General features: G+C 40.3%; 3 protein-coding genes and 1 pseudogene across 3 annotated transcripts; 2 read left to right on the top strand and 2 right to left on the bottom strand.

Moving 5' to 3' along the window:
• The first annotated feature begins 200 nt into the window (after positions 1-200).
• LOC104726361 (uncharacterized) lies at positions 201-3,949 on the top strand. The gene is made up of 13 exons (XM_087471065.1): positions 201-621; positions 751-893; positions 1,019-1,135; positions 1,387-1,501; positions 1,587-1,724; positions 1,915-2,010; positions 2,098-2,211; positions 2,507-2,575; positions 2,722-2,792; positions 2,881-2,974; positions 3,085-3,213; positions 3,299-3,388; positions 3,479-3,949. The coding sequence occupies exons 1-13, from the start codon at positions 283-285 to the stop codon at positions 3,590-3,592; spliced, it is 1,629 nt and encodes a 542-aa protein (XP_087327191.1). The 5' UTR covers positions 201-282; the 3' UTR covers positions 3,593-3,949.
• A 138-nt stretch (positions 3,950-4,087) lies between these two features.
• Positions 4,088-5,900, bottom strand: LOC104726360 (uncharacterized). The gene is made up of 5 exons (XM_010445203.3): positions 5,584-5,900; positions 5,435-5,495; positions 5,008-5,112; positions 4,494-4,845; positions 4,088-4,364 (listed from the first exon to the last, which is right to left on the bottom strand). The coding sequence occupies exons 1-5, from the start codon at positions 5,722-5,724 to the stop codon at positions 4,343-4,345; spliced, it is 681 nt and encodes a 226-aa protein (XP_010443505.1). The 5' UTR covers positions 5,725-5,900; the 3' UTR covers positions 4,088-4,342.
• An 817-nt stretch (positions 5,901-6,717) lies between these two features.
• Positions 6,718-7,928, top strand: LOC104728967 ((S)-8-oxocitronellyl enol synthase-like; annotated as a pseudogene).
• Positions 7,929-10,804: 2,876 nt separating this feature from the next.
• Positions 10,805-11,522, bottom strand: LOC104728966 (FBD-associated F-box protein At1g66310-like). Its single transcript, XM_010447872.2, has 2 exons — positions 11,118-11,522; positions 10,805-10,891 (listed from the first exon to the last, which is right to left on the bottom strand). The coding sequence occupies exons 1-2, from the start codon at positions 11,520-11,522 to the stop codon at positions 10,805-10,807; spliced, it is 492 nt and encodes a 163-aa protein (XP_010446174.2).
• Positions 11,523-13,321: the final 1,799 nt, after the last annotated feature.

Here is a 13,321-nt window from a genome sequence, read left to right as displayed (position 1 = left end):
TCTAAGAACACCTAAAATAGTTTCCTATAAAGAAGCCCTAACATAAATAAAACTTAGATTTATGGATCAATAATGTTGTCCAGAGAAAAAGATACAACTAATCTAGTAACCAAACAGAACCAAACCTATAACATAAAAACGGCAAGCAGTGTGTTTGTCGAAGCATTCATAAAAAAACGGCACGTAGTTGAAATCACTTCTTCTTCTTCTTCTCCTTCACCATGAACTCTCATTTCCACACACTCAACTCAATCTCTCTCAAATGCTCCTTCAATCTCAACCATGAGCTCGTTTTACCTTTCTTCTTCTCCAATTTCAAAACTTCAGTGGCACGCGAACCCTAAACCTAAACCCAATCGCTCTGTTGTTCGTCTTCCCCTCTCTCGTAACTGCTACTCGTGGAGATTATCTTGTAACGTTGCTCAACAACATGGTCTCGATTTCGAGGAAACTGTGGAAGAAGATGAAATCCCTCAGCTTGTCGAGCTATCTTCTGAGGAGCCGAGCTTACACGAAGAACAAGTCGCTCCTCCTCCTCCTCCTCCATCGAGAATGCTGAGAAAGAAAAAAGAAGATGAAGAGAGCTTAGACGATAGGTTCAAGCTCAGAAATGGAAAGGAGGTTGCTTTAACTAACTAAATCTTCTCTTCTTACTCAACCATTTAGTTTCCTGAACTGGGTTCTTATAAAGGGACCATTTTTGTGCTTAAGTATTGAAGAAGGCATAGTTCATTATTGTAATTTGTCCAGGTTTTTGAGGAGAAGGCATACCTAGTGGGCGTGGAAAGAAAGGGAGATGGAGAATGTTTGTTTGAGATAGAGGAATCTCTTGAGGAACTAGAACAGCTCGCTGATACAGCTGGCCTTGCGGTCGTTGGTTCTACTTATCAAAAGTTAGTAGTTCTTTGTTATCTGTGTATTGCTACTTAGGGATGTAATTGTATTTTATTTCTTCTGCTGCCATGTTATCTTATGGTGGATGCTAAAGTCAATGACGGTTTGATGGTATATACCACAGGCTTGCTTCCCCCAATCCTAGAACGTACATTGGATCAGGAAAGGTCGCTGAGATCAAAACTGCAATCAATGCATTGGACGCTGAGACCGTTATATTCGACGATGAGCTTTCACCAGGGTAATGTTTCTTTTCAGTGGAAATATATGCTCTTGAAATTAAGACCACCACGCGTCTTGCATCTGAAGTTCCAAATATCTATAGTTACAAGTTATAACTCTTCAGTGTTTTCATTGCAAGCTGTAGAGTATTTACTAATAACTAGTTATTGGATTGTTATAGTATGTAGGAGTTTCATACCCTTGTTTGTTCCAACACTAGTTTGCCAACATGTGATTCATTTTCTTATGAATTTGTATATTGAAATGTAGACAATTGCGCAACCTGGAAAAGGCCTTTGGTGGGGAAGTTCGCGTTTGTGACCGCACCGCCCTTATCTTGGACATTTTTAATCAAAGGGCCGCAACTCATGAAGCAGCCTTGCAGGCAAGATAAAGCCTACATATAGAGATGACTTATGCTCTTTTCAAAAACCATGTACAACATTGGCTCAATTTGGACTTGTTTCTAGGTTGCTCTTGCACAAATGGAATACCAATTGCCACGATTAACTAGAATGTGGACTCACCTTGAGCGTCAATCTGGTGGCCAAGTTAAGGGCATGGGAGAAAAACAAATTGAAGTTGATAAACGTATCTTGCGTACTCAAGTAAGTAAAATATATACTTCTGCACTTCTAAGTCTCTTTTGCCTCTGCTCCTTGTGTCATTTGTCAAGAAATGGTGTGTGGCATGGTTTGTGATGAGTTGATTTCTCAGGTTCTGTCTTTGTTTAGGTTTTCTGTATTGGTTCATTAAGATAAAAGTATATTCTGAACGTTTTCATATTGAATTGGCCAGATTGGAGTTCTCAAAAAGGAGTTGGAATCTGTTAGAAAACATCGAAAGCAGTATAGAAGCCGACGTGTTGCTATACCTGTGCCTGTTGTATCTTTGGTAACTACACCACGTTATGTTAAACTCGTTGGAATTGACCAACACTTCATTTTATATGAGAATTTTTTTTTACCTATTGTGTTGTAGGTTGGTTATACAAACGCTGGAAAGAGTACACTTTTGAACCAATTGACTGGTGCTAATGTTCTCGCTGAAAATCGTTTGTTTGCGACTCTTGATCCAACTACAAGAAGGGTTCAGGTCAGTGAAATTTGTTGGAAGAGTAGATCCACAGTTCCTACCTTCTTTGGGAGACAGTTGTTTCTTATATGCTACTTTAAATAATGCTTATGCCCAAATTACCTAATGAATGACATGTTCAATGTGATGTGTTAAAGTAATTGTACTGTGGTCCTGCACTGCCATCATGTAACTTTTCTTTTAACCGGACTATATGTCGTCATTAGTTATTGGTATGCAATAGCGTGAAAAGTTGTATTTTTATGTGGTATCAAATTTGGACATGAGATTTCTTTTCTGTGTCCCTTTTTGTCAGATGCACAACGGAAAGGAGTTTCTTCTCACAGATACCGTTGGTTTTATCCAAAAGTTACCAACCACCCTGGTAAGGTCCTAATGGCTAAAACTCAACTAGAAGATTAAACGAACATGTTCTTCATGTGCTTTGTTAATACTCCCATGAGTGTCTCATAGAATTGTAGAAGGCTTGTGTTAATGCGGTGTGTAACTTAGCTGAAAAGTGTCTTGCAGGTTGCTGCTTTCAGAGCAACACTCGAAGAAATATCAGAGTCAAGCCTTTTGGTGCATGTTGTTGACATCAGGTTTGGTATCTTCAAACCCTGGTTAAATTGGATCAATCAGATTTCATGTTTTCACCTCCTGCTGATAACATGCTTGAAATATGTTTAGCCACCCACTGGCACAGCAACAAATAGAAGCTGTGGAAAAGGTTATGTCTGAACTCGATGTTGTATCAATCCCAAAACTGGTTGTGTGGAATAAGGTAATGTATAGTTTTAAAGACGGATATGATTGTAGTTCCATTCAATCTCGTGCTGTATATGAAACATAACGTAGGAACAATGTTATAATACTCTCTATTCCTTGCTTTAGGTTGATAGAGTGGATGATCCTCAAAAGGTCAAGCTGGAAGCAGAGAAAAGTGGGGATACTATTTGTATATCTGCTCTGACTGGAGAAGGACTTGACAACTTCTGCAATGCTGTTCATGAGAAGCTTAAGGTTGGCATTTCATCAATATGTATTGATTTTTTGGGGTTCATGGTTGTGGCACATTAGAAATTTAGTTCTTGAAACTTTGTATCAGGATTCAATGGTTTGGGTTGAAGCCCTTTTGCCATTTGATAAAGGGGACCTTCTAAGCACCATACACAAGGTTGGAATGGTGAAAGAAACTGTGAGTAATGACCGACCATCTTACTTGGTTTCCTTTATTTGTTCAGATAACTCATTTGAATCTCATGTCTTGTGTTTGTTTCGTATATAGGAATATACTGAGAATGGGACGCTTATCAGGGCACACGTTCCGCTTCGTTTTGCACAGCTGCTTAAACCTATGAGACACTTGGTCAAAGATGCTTCCATAAGGCAAAAAGGGTGAACCAGAATCATAGCAAGAACCTAAGGCCTGTCTTTTACTCAGAAACGTAGGCCACATGTTTGGCCAAAACACCCGAAAGCAAAAGGAGTTCAAACAACCTCCTGAACATACACACCACAATGAATGACAGTAAGGAATATTCGTAGATAAAAAGGAATGCAGCTAGACACAAGCAAGCTAAGCTTGAACCCCCTACTTGACATCGTGTGAACTGGCACTGCAGATGTTATTTCATCAGTGATAACCCTTTTTGTACATAGAGCATCCGGTTTGGAAACACGGGGTGTATAAATATTTCACTTAACCAAAACTAGCGCCTGGTTCGAATACCAATCCTAACATATTAAAACTTCCAAATTTCTCATCTGATTGCATAAATAAAATAAATATTGATATGAGACCGTGCTACATGAATAGCATGACATAGACTTTACAACCACCGCACCTTTAGTGCGTTGATCATCAACTACCTAATGTTGCCAAGTACCAATGAAGTGGGTAAAAAACTCAATGATTGGAATTCCAATTATCCATTGTTTAATCCACTTAAACCATTGTTAAGAATTAGATGAGCAAGGAAGCTCTTAATTGTACAGACCAAATACTATTTTAGTTGGGTTCTCCGTACAAAAATGGAAAAAAATGTTCATTCTACTTTGCACGCCTACTAGATCACCCACCAACTCTGCAGGAAAGAAGCTTTCACCATATCCAGATTTCCAAATGATGATCCAAGGAAGCATGTGCAGCTCATACCAATCGGAAATGACACCTGCAATGGAAGAAAATCATATGGGAAGATGTTAACAATATATCAGTTCATACGGAGATTAGTTTTTTCCATCTTTGTGAATAGATCAACTAACGAAATGTATTAGCATTAAGCAGTATCAGTATGTACCCCAATAGACCTCTGCCTTGCCATATCCTTGGTGTGACAGATAAACCAACTTTTGCACCTTGCCTCAATACTTGAACAGAAACTGCTTGTCCCTGGTTAGACTGAGCTTCAGCAGCAAGCCTTTGCAACACGTTGTCATTACCCTCCACGTTGCCAAATTTCACAAGCTGATCTCCAAGCTGTAATCCATCCTCTGCTGCTGGAGATGACTCGGTTATCTCATCAACCATGGCAAAAGGAATACTAGTAACCACATCCACATACATGGGACGGGAAGCAACACTGAAGCCAGATGTCTGCATGGAGGCAGATAAGGAAGTCACTGCGGCTGACAAGCTTGTTTCTTCTGAACCTGCATCATTTCCTACTCGTAAGCTTTGTACCAACGTCATGAATATGGTATTAAACTATAAATGAACCTCTAACAGTCATAGCCAAAGGACCAGAACAGAAAAGATGATGAAGGAAACCAAAGATTTCAAGCTGAAGTTTAGAGCTTCCTGTGAAGTCAAACCTGAATCTTTGGTTGATGAAGCTCTAGCTGTAGGCCTCACTGAATGAAGAATTTGAATGTTCACGTTTATCTTTTCCGTTATCTCACTGTGCTCACTCTTTATCTCTGTGTGGGTGCAAAAACTATATCAGAGAAACTCAAAGCGGAAGGAGCAGTGCGAAACTTAACAATTGGTTCACTGTAGAAGCTACACATCCACTCTACGGCAAGTTCTAATTATACAAAATCAATCTTGATTCCTTCCATTCTCATTCACAAAACTATGCAAAAAAGCCTCAAGCCAAGACAAAAGCCAAACAATATATGCTAAGTACGATTTTGCTATGTTTCCTAAGAATTCTTTAAGTTCAGCCCTGCCTTGGAATCGTAATCTCGCCCTAACTATGGACTAATTCAAGACAAGACAAAAACAGAAAAGAGAAATCACCAGCAAGACGACGACGGTCAGCTCTCACCATCGGAATGTCAATATCTTCCCGCGGGAATCCCTATCATAAACAAACGGAATCAAAGGATCAAAACAACAAGATGTCTCAGTTAAGACTACAGAAGAAGAGTGTGAGACAGATACAGTACCTCAGAGTCGATGAGATTGCCGGAGAGACCAGGACCGCCGGGATTGCAAAGACGTTGGACAATAGAGCTCATCTCCGTCTCCATGGCTGCTCTCTTGTCCATTAGAGCCATCGTCTCCGCTTTCAGATTCGCGCCAACCATCTTCTCTTCTCTTCTCCTCTCGCGTCTTCTTCTTCAAGTCCGATCGATCTTTCACTGAAACCGTAGTCTCTTCTCCAAGTCCGATCGATCTTGGAACGGAGCATGTCGCCGTGATTGTCTTTTGGGCTTTAACTACGAAAAGCCCAATAGGCCCATTATTTAAGCGGCGTAAGATCCTAGCTTGTCTATTTATATCATCCAACGGCTATATATATGCCAGCTTTGTTTCTTCTACACTTTTCATATATACTACAGAGTTACAAGACAGTACAAGAAGCTCTAAAGCCATACAATATTTTCTTTACAACAATGGTATTGTGGTTCGTATAGTATAGATTACAAATAAGCATGTTACAAGCGGCTCAATCATCAGTGAAATCAGGCTCAGGAGGAAACAACTAGTTAGCATGGGTCAACCAAACAATTTTTGCATGGATAATTTCGGTCTAATCCTATGGAATTGTCACTATTTTGATGTCTTTTTAAAAAAAAAGGTTGATACAATGGTAATATTGACATTGACGTCCACGGTGGAGCATGTCAAGATTTTCGAAGGAATAAACTTATATTTTTCCACCATACACTAACACTATATGGTTTGAATCTTAAATATATCTTCTTCTATAGCTAAACACAAACATTGCAAGCACTTTAACTTATGCCATCCACAAAAATAATGTGTGGATTTTTTTTTTTCGTAATTTTTCAAAAGAATAAGGATTGTAAATAACATGAAACTATAGAACACTGTTGACTTTAATCTATTTGTGTTATAAAATTGTGCTTAGTTATGCTGAATCGTAGCTGTTTCCAAAGCAACTTGCTTTGGATATTCTATAACATAGCCTTTAAAAACAGGTAAGCATCGAGTCTTTAAACTCTCCTAAAAACCCGTTGACCCATGCTAACTTTAGTTACGAGTTTTTTCTTCTCTTTACGCGTAAATGTTTATATAAAGCTTCGATCGTAATCAATTAGTACGTAGTCACAACAATGGGGTCTGAAGATGGAATCTTGACGAGAAGAAACGAAACAGACGAGAACGTCGCCTTGATCTTTGGCGTCACCGGACTCATCTCAGAGATCAGTTCATTGACGAAGATGTACAATTTCATCTCATGTGTTCTGCTTAACGCTTCTGAGACTAAACAGAGATTGTCTCCATTACAAGACATCGTGACTCACGTGTTCTGGTGAGTATCCATTGGATCAGGAGCTAGCGACAAGTGCTGCCTTCAGAACAAGATGATGCTTACAAACGCTTTGGACGCTATTGTACCAAACGCTACGAGGTTAAAGCATTTCTCGCTTCAGACGGGGATGAAGCATTACGTGTCTCTTGTCGGAGAAGGTTCGAGTTTGTGTTATTACATTACAGCGAGGGGTGGTGTACGAGGAAGAGTTCTTCTGGGAGAAATTTTTACTATGCTTTGGATGGTTTGTTGAAGGAGAAGATCACTGGTAATTCGGTTGTTTGGTCGGTTCATAGACCCGGTTTACTAATATGGGAAGCTCTACAATTTCATGGGAAGTCTTTGTGTTTTTGGTGCCATGTGTAAGTATTTGAATCTTCCTTTTGTGTTTGGAGGGACAAGAGAATGTTGGGAGGAGAGAGTTACATTGATGGGTCTGATTCGAACTTAGTCGCGGAACGAGTGGGGGGAGTGCGAGCGAAAGGTGAAGCCTTTAACGCCATTCATGGGGTAGGTTTCACTTGGAAGCTAGGAGATTTGGCCTGATATCGGGAAGAAACTTGGAGTGCAAGTTAATGAAACGACGATGTTTGATGAAGGTTTCTCGTTTTGATAAAGATATGGGTAAGAGAAAAGCATGTGTGGGGTGAGATTGTGGCGAAGGAGAAGCTTGTCCGGACAGAGATTGATGAGTTGGCGAATAGGGTTTTCATGGATTTGCTGTTTAGATTTCCGTCTAAGCTTTTAGGGAAGAGAGAGAAGGTGGAAAAGTTTGGGTTGAAGAGGAGATATAGAACCCTAGATTCAATTTTGTATTGGATTGATGTGATGAGAGATGAAAAACCTCATCCCAATGTAACACATGCGCTATGGTTGCGACTGCTAGGTTTGATTGGCAATGTAAATCACAGTATGTGTTTAATCACTATTGCCCCCTCCCGGCCTCCCCTACCATTTTCTTTGCTTGGGCAACAATGTATATCACTAACAGAACGAGTTTTTGATGAGTGATGAGTTTTACACAAAACCTTTTGCGCTTAGATCATTAAACCAAAAAACATGATTAGGTGAAATAGATTGTTGTAATGCAATAGCTTAGTTAAAATCAAAATTACATTCAGATTTTGAAGACGCGCCCAAGAAACTGTGATGCATTGACATATATAATAGGATGAAGTAGTGGCAGGCCATACTTGAAACAACAAGATGATACAGATGAGTTTTAGCTGTCAAGATGACGTAAGAGTAAAGACTTTTCATCCCCTGGTTCCACTCATTAAAATCGCCGGCCAAAGGCAAAACAGGGCATGCTACTAAAACAGAATATGTACAAAAGAGAACCTACCAAAACAAAACAGAGTACAAGTTAGTTATACATAAAACACTTCTTTCTTCATCTTAAGTTGTTGTCTTCCGAGTAGACTTGTCCATTGCTTGCATCAATGAAATCTATTCGGTGAAGAGCAGTCCCGTTGAAGTTTTCACTTATGTAACGACCAATCACAATGAGCGACTCCGAGATATCCGACGGATAAAAAATGCTGTATAAAATGGGAATTGATGTTAAAAGAAACAAGAGAGAGAAGTACGGTTGTCCTGACAGGTTGTGCCTGATGATGGAGAGAAGTACGCAGAGTTGACTACTCGTTTGTGTGCAAGATCATTCAGAGAAGCTTTAGGTTGTAGTTTACGCATATCCCAGATTCGTGCCTGAAACCATAACAAAGCAAATCTAGTGAACAAGTTCTGACAGACATCAGATAATCATGCTCTTGGTTCTCTTTGATAAGACTTACAAAATGACCGTTCCCACAACTGAGAAGGAGCTCAGGCAGGACAGGGGTTGCAGTCGAGGCCAACAACTTTGCTTCCTTGCTTGTGTATCACAATTGGCTCACCCGTACTGTGATTGGTACGATGGTCGATCCTTTATCACAAGAAGATAAATCTGACGTTCATTTAAACAATAACAAAGAGGCTAGTCTACAAACATGTAACACGTCTGCTGTGGTATCGAATAACTGCACAATGAACTTGATCTGGTATCACATATCACAGTAACCACTCTATGAGGACATGACATTTTAGTGTGGCCTTCTTGTGCAGCAAAAAGCAAAAACATTTTGAGTAAATTAACATTTTCTCCAATCGCCATCATACACATATATATATAAGCAAGAATCGGTAAGAATTAGCGGAGGATTTGTTACATAGGAAGCAAGGTTTCATAGGACAATCGACATACGTTGCTCCTTTAAATCCAGCTTCATGACCAGGCTGCTTACAAACCTATATAAAATCCACCATGGAACAAAACAACAGATATAAAACAATCAAAGCCAAACAATAAAAATCCTCTCTCTCTGCATCAAAGTTAAGAACTTTAACTAACAATGTGGTGAATTTAACTAAAAATCCTCTGTCTCTACTCCAATGTGTTTGAAATCAAAAGCAAAAATTTAAAGTCATCATCTTTGATTCGGTAAAGCCTACACAGAATTAGAAACATCACACTTTAAAACCATAGACTCAAAAAATGAAAGCAGTTGAAAGGTCGCATAAGAATAGCTAGGGTTTTTCGGAACTTTGCAAACTTTTTGGATAAGCTTAACTTGTAATGGGTGCTTTCCCTTTGGCTTTGTTCTTCTCCAATTCAATTTTCCCTCCATTTTGAACCGTGTAAGAGCTTCTTGTGAAGTCATGTAAGAGAGTGAGTACTAGCTAGGAACAAGAGGAAAATCACATGGCAAGATCCTGTTGCAGCTCTTAGAGTCTAAACTGTTCTCCTTCAAGTATCTATCTATCTTGTAACATAGCTTTGCATCAATTTTTTTAGTCTAATCTAGTACTAATGACTTGAGAGTTGAAAGTCATAACATATCCAATTTGTGACTTGAAAGTTGAAAAGATGAAAAAACCTTATCCCTTCTTCATTCTTGAGGTGTCTTATTACAAAAGTGACATTTGTAAAATCGGCATTTGTCAGTAAACGAAATCTATGGAAGCGATCCAAAAGTGAAGGAACAAAATTTAACGGTCAGATGTAATGACACGTGTCTAAAGAGACACGTTTCGTGTAAAGTCACTACATAAATAAAGAATTGATCTTTTGAGTTCGAGTCTGAGACGGAAGCAAGTAAGAAACTTTACTGGAGGAAGACAGGTCTGATTGGCTCCAGAGATACTTGAAGGAATGAGAGAATACACGCACGCACCAATCAAACTGTTTTGTTTCTTTTTGGGTTCGATGACGTGTGACGACGATGCAGCGTGCGTGGGTGAAAAAACTAAAGCGGGTTTGTGAACGGTTCAATTGAATTTTAACGCTGATAAAACAATTAAACTCCCAGTTCAATTCACCATTATACCCCTCAAGATCTATACGTTTACTATTTATTTCGCTGATAACCTAAGGTTAATTTCGGGTATTTTAATAAAGTACCGTTGCCCCCTTTATGACCGTTATTAATGAGAAAAAGAACAAAAAAAAACAATAATAAAAAAAAAACACAGCTATCGATTCAAGATTTAACATTTCTCTCCTCCTTCCGTAAGAGTCAAGCAAATTTCAAGATTCAAGATTTATTTTCAAATAGATTTCTTCAAGAGATGACGATGATGGAGGACTTGTCTGGGTGCATTAGGTCACAAATTCTTGGTCGTCTCCCCATTCAAGAAGCCATTCTTGCTTCTCAGATTTCTTCAGCCTGGCGTAATTTGTGGAAAACTTGAACTTCAATTACGGAAACCACGGGAACAATTTTGATTTTAATGCTTTCATTAGAAACTGTCTTCATCAGCACCAAGGGTATATTCACGAATTGAATCTCACCATCAATTCAAGAATTACGTCGGAAGATCTCTCTTCCTACTTTAACCATATGCGTCTACAAAAGCTCAGCATCGAAAGCCCAAGAAGAGGCAACCGCGTGCTCATCCCTGAAGCCGTTTATTTGTGTAAAGATCTCCGCTTTCTGAAATTGAAAGGTAGGATAGCAGTCAAGGTATCTCCCGCAGCTGTTTTAAAGTTGACTAGATCAAGAGTTCATCTATAACCGCGTGCTCATCCCTGAAGCATGAGATCAAGAGTTCCTTCAAATTTGGACTTTTGTAGAGTTCATCTATAGTCGAGTCAAATCTCACGTCGGAGAGCTCTAGGTGGGCAAGGCTAGTCAACTTTAAAACAGCTGCGGGAGATACCTTGACTGCTATCCTACCTTTCAATTTCAGAAAGCGGAGATCTTTACACAAATAAACGGCTTCAGGGATGAGCACGCGGTTGCCTCTTCTTGGGCTTTCGATGCTGAGCTTTTGCAGACGTATATGGTTAAAGTAGGAGGAGAGATCTTCCGACGTAATTCTTGAATTGATGGTGAGATTCAATTCGTGAATATACCCTTGGTGCTGATGAAGACAGTTTCTAATGAAAGCATTAAAATCAAAATTGTTCCCGTGGTTTCCGTAATTGAAGTTCAAGCTTTGACAAGTTTTCCACAGATTACGCCAGGCTGAAGAAATCTGAGAAGCAAGAATGGCTTCTTGAGTGGGGAGACGACCAAGAATTTGTGACCTAATGCACCCAGACAAGTCCTCCATCATCGTCATCTCTTGAAGAAATCTATTTGAAAATAAATTTTGAATCTTGAAACTTGCTTGACTCTTACGGAAGGAGGAGAGAAATGTTAAATCTTGAATCGATAGCTGTGTTTTTTTTTTATTATTGTTTTTTTTGTTCTTTTTCTCATTAATAACGGTCATAAAGGGGGCAACGGTACTTTATTAAAATACCCGAAATTAACCTTAGGTTATCAGCGAAATAAATAGTAAACGTATAGATCTTGAGGGGTATAATGGTGAATTGAACTGGGAGTTTAATTGTTTTATCAGCGTTAAAATTCAATTGAACCGTTCACAAACCGGCTTTAGTTTTTTCACCCACGCACGCTGCGTCGTCGTCACACGTCAATAAGTTCACAACAATGAAAGGCACTAAGATTTTGTAAAGGCAGCTAATTAAGGTAACCTTTGACTGATAATATCTTATTATATATAGAAGCTCTGTTTGTACCAGGGATTACACAGTTTAAACAAATAAAGATATTGTGGGAAAGAGCAAGCAAGTTCTTTTATTAATCGGGAAAAACGTGAGATCATCACTTAAAACGAGTCGAGATAGAGCTTGTTAGTTCACAAGCGAACTAGCAAGCTTAAAGGGACGAACTGAAAACAAGAATGAATTATACGAAAGACAATAGCAGTTTTCGATGCAAAGTGTTGCTCTGTAGGTATTGTCTGCGGGTCAGGATCCTTTCTCCAATAGATGTCTCGAGCTATTTATAAGCGAATGTAGAGTTAGAGCACTCTAGGGTTTTCTGTGTGAATTCCCGAGATTGTCCTCCGAGGTTGGCCCATTTCCTTCTATCTCTGGTGAGTCTTTGTTGGGCCGAGTTGGCATATGGGGCAAAGCCCATATCCAACAATAGTCCCCCCCTTAGTCCGGCGAGCGAGATATTTCTGCGATCGGCGGGCGTACTTTGAGTCTTAACATATGCCTGCTCGGCGTTAGGCGTTCCAGACTGCTTCAAGAAGATCTAACTTTGTGTGGTGATGGTTAAAGCGATAGTTTTTGTTGAGCTCGGAGCTCGTTCTGATGTTGTATGCGTTGAGTGTGTTGTTCTGGAGTGCGAAGCTTGTATGAATGTTATGTGTCTTGAGCACGTCTTTGCGGAGCGTGGCGCCTGGCGCGTGGAGCGTTGAGCGTGGATCTCATCTAGATGTTATGCGCCTTGAGCACGTTTTTACAGAGTGTAGTGCTTGATAATGGATCTGCAATGGTTGAGGACGGAGTTGCCGCACATAGTTCGTAACCAAGGATCAAAGAAATTGAGCCAGACCGGCATGCGGAGATTGAGGTCGGCGAGCTTGAGATTGAGGTAGCCACCGAGAGTGAGACTGAGCTCGACGCCGAGAGTGAGATTGAGATCGGCGCCGAGAGTGAGATTGAGGTCGCCACCGAGAGTGAGATTGAGGTTTCCACCGAGACTGAGGTCGGCGAGAGTGAGATCATCGTCGTCGAACGGGGTCGAGAGGTGAAGAGAGGTCGGCGGACAAGGATTGATGAGTGCTGAGGTTGGTTCTTGCGAGATCGGCGGATTGAGGTCGGCGGGACGCTGCACGATGCCCGGAGTTCGGAAAATCCTCATTCTAGGTCGGCGCTTGTCCTACCATTGGGCGAGCTCCAAGGTCAACTCCTAAGATGGGTGTTCATGATGTGCGCTCGCATTCCACGTCCAAGCTGGAGGTAGGCACAAAACTGGAGGTCGGCACCAAACTTGAGGTAGGCGCCAAGCTGGAGGTCGGCACCGAAATTGAGGTAGGCACCTAGGTAGAGGTTGGCATCAAGC

This window comes from Camelina sativa, chromosome 11 (assembly GCF_030686135.1).
Source record: "Camelina sativa cultivar CO46 ecotype springtype chromosome 11, ASM3068613v1".
Taxonomy (NCBI): domain Eukaryota; kingdom Viridiplantae; phylum Streptophyta; class Magnoliopsida; order Brassicales; family Brassicaceae; genus Camelina; species Camelina sativa.
Note: the sequence above shows the minus strand (reverse complement) of the source record. Positions and strands in the feature narration are given on the sequence as shown.

Coding starts and splice junctions, on each gene's coding strand:
- LOC104726360 (XM_010445203.3), bottom strand. CDS start 5,724: ATGGTTGGCGCGAATCTGAAAGCGGAGACGATGGCTCTAATGGACAAG. Junction 5,496..5,583: donor GCAATCTCATCGACTCTGAG/GTACTGTATCTG, acceptor TGTTTATGATAG/GGATTCCCGCGGGAAGATAT. Junction 5,113..5,434: donor TGACCGTCGTCGTCTTGCTG/GTGATTTCTCTT, acceptor GCACCCACACAG/AGATAAAGAGTGAGCACAGT.
- LOC104728966 (XM_010447872.2), bottom strand. CDS start 11,522: ATGACGATGATGGAGGACTTGTCTGGGTGCATTAGGTCACAAATTCTT. Junction 10,892..11,117: donor AAGGTAGGATAGCAGTCAAG/GTATCTCCCGCA, acceptor TTTCAATTTCAG/AAAGCGGAGATCTTTACACA.
- LOC104726361 (XM_087471065.1), top strand. CDS start 283: ATGAGCTCGTTTTACCTTTCTTCTTCTCCAATTTCAAAACTTCAGTGG. Junction 894..1,018: donor GTTGGTTCTACTTATCAAAA/GTTAGTAGTTCT, acceptor TATATACCACAG/GCTTGCTTCCCCCAATCCTA. Junction 2,576..2,721: donor AAAAGTTACCAACCACCCTG/GTAAGGTCCTAA, acceptor AGTGTCTTGCAG/GTTGCTGCTTTCAGAGCAAC.